The sequence below is a fragment of the Kogia breviceps genome, chromosome 8, assembly GCF_026419965.1.
Source record: "Kogia breviceps isolate mKogBre1 chromosome 8, mKogBre1 haplotype 1, whole genome shotgun sequence".
Classification (NCBI taxonomy): Eukaryota; Metazoa; Chordata; class Mammalia; order Artiodactyla; family Physeteridae; genus Kogia; species Kogia breviceps.
The window spans coordinates 55872319-55881372 of NC_081317.1; the positions used below are offsets into that span (position 1 = coordinate 55872319).

Below are 9054 nucleotides of genomic sequence, written 5' to 3' on the forward strand. Positions count from 1 at the left end.
GCGGGTAGTGAAGAGTAAGTATTAGCTAAAGGGTACAAAGTTCCTTTTTGAGGTGACAAAAATTACTAAAATTGACTGTGGTGATGGTACACATATCTGAATATAATAAAAACCACTGAATTATACACTTTAACTTGGTGAATTGTATGATGTGTGCATTATATCCCAATGAAGCTCTTTTAAAAGGGAAATACACTAGAAAAAAATAGAATAATAATATACTGCTTAGCACAGTGTACCCATTACAATAGATTAATACTGACCATTGGGTCTCTAATATGTGATAAAACATCATGAAAGAATGATGAAAGGAGGATGAGAAAGAGAATTAGGAATATCATAATGACAATTTAATAGAATATAATAAATCATATTAAAGGTATACTGTAATAACTATGGAAGTACTATCATATAGAAATCACAAAGGATTAAAAATGGTTATCTAATATTAATATAGCCAAAGGCAAAGTTGATTTTAGAGCACAGACTATTACCAAGGATAGATAAGGTCATTTAATAATGACAAAGAAGTCAGTTCACCACAGACATAATAATTCTAAATGCTTATACACCCAATAACAGAGCTTCAAAATAAAGAAAAAACTGAAAGAACTTCAAGGAGAAACAGACAATTCCACAATGGTAGATGGAGACTGTAATATACATCTCTCAATAATTGATACAGTAAGTATATCAGTAAAGACATAGAATATTTTAATACTCTCAACGAACTTGACCTAATTGATGTTTAAAGAGTATTCCACCCAACAACAGCTAGATTAATCAGGAAAATTTAAAAGACAGATTTCTAGAAAGTTTAATTTTTTTCAAATACTCATAGAACATTTGCCAAGATAGACCATATTCTGGGCCATAAAACAAATGTCAACTTACAAAGATTCTAGTTAAATATAGTGTGTTCTCTAAACACACTGGAATTAAAAGTAAATAACCCAAAGATATCTAGAAAATCTCCAAATATTTAGAAACTAAACAACTCATTTCAAAATACCCATGGGTCAAAGAGGAAGTCAAAGGGAAATAAAGTATTTTGAAATGAAAAAGAAATGAAAACACATTTATGATATGCCACTAAAACAGCACTGAAGAAAAATTTTTTATCACTAAACACCTATGTCTGAAAACATAAAAGGGTCTCATATCAATGACCTCAGCATCCACCTTAAGAAACTAGAAAAATAAGAACTAATGAAACACAAAATAATAGAAGAAGGAAAAAAATAAAGATGAGAGAAGAAATTATTGAAATAGAAAACAAAACAATAGAGAAAAATCCATGAAATCAAAAGCTGGTTCTTTGAGAAGACCTATAAAATTAAGCCACTAAAACAGCCTGATAAAGAAAAAGAATAAGTAAATAACCAATATCTGGAATAAAAAAGGTGATATAACCACATGTTCTAATATTAAAAAGATAATAAGGGAGCATAATGAACTACTTTATGCCAATAAACTCAACAACTAAAATGAAACGGACAAATTCATGAAAGACACAAACTACCAAAGCTAACTCAAGATGAAATAGATAACCTGAATAGCCCTACATCTATGCAAGAATTTAAATTTATAGTTAAAATCCTTGCCACTAAGCCAACTTTGGGTCTAGATGGTTTCTCTGGTGAATTCTATCACTTAAGGAAGAAATCATACACCACTATTTCCAGGAAATTGAAAAGAAAGGAGTATTTCCAAACTTATTCTATGAAGCCAGCTTTACCCTGATACCAAAACCAGACAATGACACTGCAAGAAAATAAAACTACAGACCAATATTCTTCATGGACATAAATGCAAAAATTTGAATCAAAATTTAGTAAGTCAAATCCAACAATATAGAAAAAGGATAATAAATGATCAGCAAATCAAGTTTATCCCAGGAGTGCAAGATTGGTTTAACATTCAAAAATCAGTCAGTGTAATTCACTATATTAACAAACTAAAAAGGAAAAATCAAATAATGATTAGGGCTTCCCTGGTGGCGCAGTGGTTGAGAATCCGCCTGCCGATGCAGGGGACACGGGTTCGTGCCCCGGTCCGGGAAGATCCCACATGCCGCGGAGCGGCTGGGCCCGTGAGCCATGGCTGCTGAGCCTGCGCGTCCGGAGCCTGTGCTCCGCAACGGGAGAGGCCACAACAGTGAGAGGCCCGCATAGCACAAAAAAAAAAAAACCCCAAAAAACAAATAATGATTAGATGCAGAAAAACGTTTGACAAAAATCCAACATACATTTCCAATAAAAACTCTTAATAAACAAAGAATAAAAAGAACTTCCTTAAGCTGATAAAGAGTATTTACAAAAACTCTACACCTAATATCATACTTAATGGTGAAATATTGAATTATTGTTCTCTAAGACTGGGAACAAGCAAGGATATCTGTTCATTCCACTTCTTTTCAACTGTATCAATGTTATTAAATAAGAAAAAGAAACAAAAGGCATCCAAATAGGGAGTGAAGAACTGTCTTTATTTGTATATGACATGATCATATGTGTAGAAAATCTGATTGAATATACCAAAAAGCTACTACAACTACTAAGTGAGGTTGCAGAAAATAAGAACAATATACAAAAATCAATTGTTTTTATATACTAACAAGGAAAATCAGAAACAAATTTAAAAAACAGTGCCGTTTAAAACAGCATTAAAACTATGAAATACTTAATATAAATCTGACAGAAATATGTAAAACCTGTACACTAAAAATGACCAAATATTGCCTAGAGAAATTAAAGAAGACTTAAGTAGATAGGTATATATCATGTTCAGGGATCATGAAACTCAATATTGTTAAGAGGCTACTTCTCTCAAAATAGATCTATAGACTAAAACAACCCTAGTCACATTCTCACATACCTTTTTTTTAAAAAAAAGGTTGGCAAACTCATTCTAAAATTTATATAAGGTAGCCAAATCATCATCCTTGAAAATGAATGACAAAGCTGGAGGAATCACACTTCCTGAGTTCAAAATTGATTGTAAAGCTACAATAATCAAGAATGTGTAGTACTGGCACAGCAACGGACATACAGTTCAGTGAAATAGACTAGAGAATCCAAAATAGACCCACATGTATGGACAACTGAATTTTGACAAAGGTGCAAAGGCAATTTCGTGGAGAAAGGATAGTCTTTTCAAAAAAAAATCTTACTTAAAACAATTGAAAATCCATGGGTGAAAAATGAACTTTGACCCATATCTTGCACCACATACAAAATTAACTCAAAATGGCACACAGACTAAATGCAGGGCATAAAATTTTTAGGGGAAAAACCTGTGTGATCTTGGGTTAGGCAAATATTTCTTTAGAACAAGAGTGAAACCACAATTTACCAACAAATAGTAAATTCAACTTCATCAAAATTAAAAACTTCTGCCCATCAATATACAATGTAAAGAAAATGAAAAGACAAGCCACAGACTGGGAGAAAGTATTTGCAAGTGACACATCTGATAAAGGACTTATAGTCAGAATACATAAATAATTCAGACAATAGGAAAACAACCCAATGAGAAATGAGCAAAATATTTGAATAGATATTTTGCCAAAAAAAGATATATACCTTCTAAATAAATCCATGAAAAAAGTTCTACATTATCAATCATTAGGGAACTGCACATTAGAACCCAGAACAAGCTACTGGTATACCAATTTGCATGGCTAAAATAAAAGACTGACCTCAGCAGGTGTTGGCAAGGATGCAGAGGAACTGGAACTCTTGTGTACTGCTAGTAAGAATGTAAAATGGTACAACCTTCTGAAAAACTGGCAGTTTCTTAAAAAGTTAAACATACATCTACCAATGATTCAACCATCCCACTCCTGAAACAAATAAGACTACATGTCCATACAAAGACTTATAAACAAATAGTTATAGCAACTTTCTTTGTAATAGCCAAAAACGAGAAACATGCTGTCCATCAATAGGTGAATGTTGATGGACAACAAAGTGTAATATATCGGTACAATGTAACACTACTTGGGAACAAAAAGAAATTACTGGGAACATGCTACAGCATGGATAATCTCAAAATAATTATGCTGAGGGGGAAAAAAAGCCAGATCAAAGAAAAATGTTGGTGGGAGGGATGAACTGGGAGATTGGGATCGACATATATACACCAATACGTATAAAATAGATAACTAATAAGAACTTGCTGTTTAAAAAAATAAAATTCAAAAAAGGGGGGGTACATACTCTGATTCCATTTACATAAAATTTGAGAAAACGCAAACTACTCTACAGTGACAGAAAGTCGATCACTATCTGCACCGTGATTTAGGGTGTGAAGAAGGGTGGCAAGAAGGGATTACCAAGGGTAATGAGGAAACTTTGGGGTGATGGTGTCACAGGTGAATACATACGTCAAAACCTATCAAACTGTATAGTTTAAATACGTGCAATTTACTGTATGTCCAATATACCCCAAAATAATATAAAACAAACAAAGAAAAAAGGTTGCCTTTGGGTCATGGGATCTGACAAAGGTTAGGAGAAAGACTAGGGCAAGAAGTTGCTATATTTCTTTATAAGCCCTTAGGAGTATTTTTTTAACCATGCAGAATTATTATCACAGTAAAAATAAAATATAAGACAAAAGCAAGAACATACAAGAGAATATCAAAAGAGAAAAGAAAAATCTTTCCTTCAAGGTCTTTAGTTGAAAATCAGGTGCCCATGAAGGCACAAATTCTTTCCAGCCATCCTGTTTTTTACCTCATTACCAAATTCCTAACAAGGGTAGGATTTAGAATACCACAGTAAATGAAAATATTCAATCTTAGTATTTGAATAAGCTATCACTGGTATGCCACCATAAGAACATGAATTGCCACTAAGTGATATTTTTAAGCAGTAGTAATGGATTTGTGCTGATCTAGCCACAATCCTCTCCAGGAACGTTGTTTATTTTTACAGTGTATTGCTACAGATGGGTTGTAGAAATCATTAAGTAGTTGGTAACCTCTAGTGGTTAAAACAGTTAATTATGTACTTCCTTACCTGGGAGCAATTGGGGCAATAGGATGAATTTGAGTTCAGCTGATGAAATGAAATTGATATCAGTAAAATAGTGTTTCATAAGAACCTAAAGAGTGAGCTACCTTCAAGTTGCACAGGGAAAGGAAATCTCTCAAGTTAGGAGGGTAATTCAGCCAGGACAAAAAGGAAGGAAAATAATCCCTGAAAGCAGAAATTCAATGAGAAGGCAGGAGAAATGCTGAGATTTCCAAATAATTTTAATTCGCATTAAAATTGTTGTTTGGACTTTTGGAGAATATAGCTCAGGTGTAATTCAACGTGGGGAGCCAGAAGCTCTTAAACAAAGATCCTTTTTTAACTACGGATACAATATATACAAGAGGTCTGATAACTCTGGTCGTCATGCCTTCATATACAGAGTGCTCTAATGAAAAAACAGTTTAAAGAATGTATAAATTCCAAACAGTGTTCCAGTCCTTTGGCACTGGCTATTGGTTTTATTTCTTCTTGATCTGATATTAAGTATCCTCAAGTTTCTGGTCTGTTTAATTCACAGGTATAACACTCATGTGGTTTTTTAAAAACTGTTAAATTGTGTTGCAAGATCAGCTGCTTCTGACCAACATCTGACTAAGCTATCTCTAAAGTGTATTGCATTCAACCAGAATACAGAACCCAACTACCACTTTAAACTCTGATATCCTTTCCCCGACAAGTTTAGTCAGGCTTCTCACATGTGGAGAGCAGCCCTGCCAAGTGGAACAAGAAAAAGTCATTTGGAACTAAACAATAAACCACTTCCAACACACACACAAGGCTCAAATCTGCTTTCATCATCTTCACCCAGAAGAAAGTTGGTTGAGAAGAGAAGCAAGGAAGAACAGGTGTGTTAACACTGGGAAAATCGTTTGTCCTGAATGTCAAGTGGGCACCGAACGACTTGAAATAGGTCTAAACAAGCAGAGTGTTTAAAATATTAAAAAAAAACAGGCAGCGTGTTAAAGTATATTTTAAAAAATCACACAAGTCTAAGAAACTACATTATGCATCTTTGCATCTTCTTTAGCGTCTTTGCTGGATTCAAATATTACCTGATAGTTTACCAAAGTCTCAAGGATAAAGTAGAATTTCTACCCCTAAGATTTTTTAAAAATAAGACACAAGGTGTTCTGTCTTGACTTGGGTTAGAAGCTGACCTCCCTGGTGTTGTTAGAGCTGGCAGTACCTTCAGGAACATGGGCCAACACCCTCACTTTACAGATGAGGAAATGGAAGGTTAAGGGCCTTGACCAAAATGACATAGCTAGTTAGGGACAGAGCCAGGAATGGAAGCTGCATGTTAAGACTCTCTCCCCTAGCCTGTCTCTTAGGCCCTCTTTACTCTTCTCCCTTGAGTTTTCTTTTGGGCTCAGGATTCTATTAGAACAGGTTACTGTAAGGCAGGTCATTTTGACACAGTGCCTTTCAACCCAGCTGCACAATGTAATCACCTGGGCGCTTTATAAGTCCCAACGGCCTCATCAGCATACGCCCAAGGATGCTGATGCAATCCAGCTGAGGTGGGTGCCTAGCCCAGGGAATGTCAAGAGCTCCTATAGGCAATCCTAACATGCAGCCACCTCTGAGAAGCCCTGCCGATGGAACAAGGCATGCTGGGAATAAAAGTAGCTCATAATTAACACAGGCTTTTGCAAGGGTTTTTCATGCTCCAATCTAAGCAGGTGTTCCCTGTTGAAACTTTCTATCACTTCTTGGGGGTAGTCTCTGCCTGTCAGCTTCCAGCCGGCTCTGGGTCCTTCTTAGCCCTCATTCTTGGTCCTCCCTCAGCCTCTACAAGTGCGCCACTACAATCAAAATGACCATTAAAATAGAGAACTGAAAATAAGTTTCAAAAAGCGAGGGAAGGAAATCCCCCGATTTGGACAAGTCTCCATAAGCAAAACAGAGGAAAGGGAGGCTATCTGGCGATAATTCCGGCCAAGAGTATTTGGGCATTTTCCCAGAATTACCCAAGTAATCCTGTGAACAGCAAATCTATGTAGGCTAAATTATGTACAAACCGCCTAAATCATGAGTTTTAATCAAAAGTTACCTGACTCTGGAAATCGTGAAAGCCAAAAGACACCACATGCATCACGGGTTTGAGTGACCCCTGCCTCCTTCCCTAAGCAGCTCCCTCCAGGGCCTTTCTGTAATAAACCATAGCCAAGCCGACTACACCCTTCTGGGACCCTTCTGCCCTGCCTCGGGGCCTGAGCCCACCGACTCAGAGGACTCCCCAGTTCCTACACCCCATGTGGCTCCAGAGAAAACCCTAGGAGCATCCGGAGGGGGCGTGGTGAGGGCGAGTCCTCGTGCACCGGCCAGAACCACCTTTTTCCATTGCAGAGCATCAGGGAGCCCACCTAGCCTGGCATCTGCGCACCTTACAACGCTCCACCGCCCGACTCTCCCGGACGCGGTGGCCCTGAGGTGACGGTGTCAGAAGCTCACTGGGACCGGGGAAGGGCAGGAATGAGGAGAAGTGTTCCAGCGCCCAAGACTTCCCGGAGACGCCCCTGCCTCCTCCGGGAAGGAGAAAAGGGGTTCCCCGAAGGACTGTCCGGAAGAGGTGCGGGGTCGCGGGCTCTCTGGGAGAAGGCCGCACCCCAGCTCAGGCGCCACCTCCTTGCCTGAGAGGCAGGACGAGGGCGTGGGCGGGAAGCCGGGACGCGGCCCCAGGAGGCTGGGCAGAGGCTCAGCGAAGGGTCTGATCCCGCCAGGTCGGGGCTCGCCGCGAGGGGCCGCCTGAGTCCCAACCCCGCGCCACCTGTCCCAGCTCGGGTGGCAGTGTAACCCTAGGACAGTCCCTGGCCGGAGAGAGCGCGCCCCAAGCTACAGCACTCCCCGCTGTAGCACAGCCTAGAAGAAAGGTCCCAGGAGGGGGAGGGACGCAAGACGAGCAAGCAGCCCTACCTGTCCGGCGACACAGAGCAGGCACCAGGTGCCCCCGAGGATGCGGGCCAGGAGCCCCGAGCTCCATGGCGCAGCCAGCCCAGCCATGGCCCCGCAGCGGGGAGGACGGGGAGTCCCGGACGAGACCCCACCCTGCAAGAGGTAGCCGCGTCCCGCGCAGGCTGCGGGGCTCTGCGGCGGCGGGCGGACTCGGGACGTGCGCCTGCGGGGCAAGGCTGCTCTGGGGCCGCCGCGCGTGCTCTGAGCCGCCCTGCGGCAGCGGAGCCGGCGGCTTTGAATGGGAGCGCGTGCGCTGGGGGTGGGGGCGTTATTTGTGAATGTGCTGCTTGTCTTGGCTCGGGATGGTTCGCGCTCCCCCCCACCCCTCTCCAGCACCCCCTCCGGCTCCTGCTCCTCCCCTCCTGTGTCAGCCCAGCGAAGGCGGGGAGCGCAGACACCCAGCCGCCCGGGCAGCGACCGCGGTGCGCGTTTCGAGAAACCCGAGCGGGGCTAGGCGCTGACTTCTATTTATTTATTCTTTTTAAAGGGTGTCTTGCGTGGCACACCTTGCTGCTCACGTTTGGAATGCCACCCTGCCTGCCCTAGGAGAGTGCGGGATGAGAAGGGAAGGCTCTCCCCGGATGCTAGCGCTTTCCCCGGGACGAGTCCCCAGGGCCATTCCCCGCGCGCTTTCCCTGGAGCTCGGCGCGCTGCAACCGCCCTGGGAACCACCCGAGACCCTCCAGGGAGTGAGGAAGAGTTTGTGCGTGTGCAGAGGGGCGAGTTTTTTAATCTCAAGACCCCACCCAATGGTTTGGTGTGTTTATCCGTGGGGAACCAAACTCTGGGGGCGCAGAGAGATTCTCCCATGGAGTTTGTTTTGCAACCTGGGTCTGGGGATCCATGACAGCTAGGTAGGGACGCAGAGAACCAGGAGCCGGCATTACGCATAGGGAGCCCAAGAAATGGGTCAAGTGAGAATGACTTCGCTTGTTATCTTATTGTGTCAATGGATTTCTGGGGGCAAGCCAGGGCGTCCCCTTCTCCAGTGTGGGCAGCGCTCTTAATTAGACTTGAGGCTCCAGACTTTCTTGTAACAGAAAACAAACGTCGTGCC

The 9054-nt window shown here is 41.6% G+C and overlaps 1 protein-coding gene across 4 annotated transcripts in view; it reads right to left on the bottom strand.

Annotated features, from left to right (window-relative positions):
• ADAMTSL1 (ADAMTS like 1) overlaps positions 1-8267 on the bottom strand; it is a 1019582-nt gene extending 1011315 nt beyond the window's left edge. For 3 of the 4 annotated variants that reach the window (XM_067041438.1, XM_067041442.1, XM_067041443.1), the window contains exon 1: positions 7959-8267. In XM_067041438.1, coding sequence (XP_066897539.1) covers positions 7959-8045 — 87 coding nt within the window. In that variant the 5' untranslated portion in view covers positions 8046-8267. The remainder of the gene's footprint in view (positions 1-7958) is intronic. The other variant, XM_067041439.1, reaches the window with a different exon arrangement.
• Positions 8268-9054: the final 787 nt, after the last annotated feature.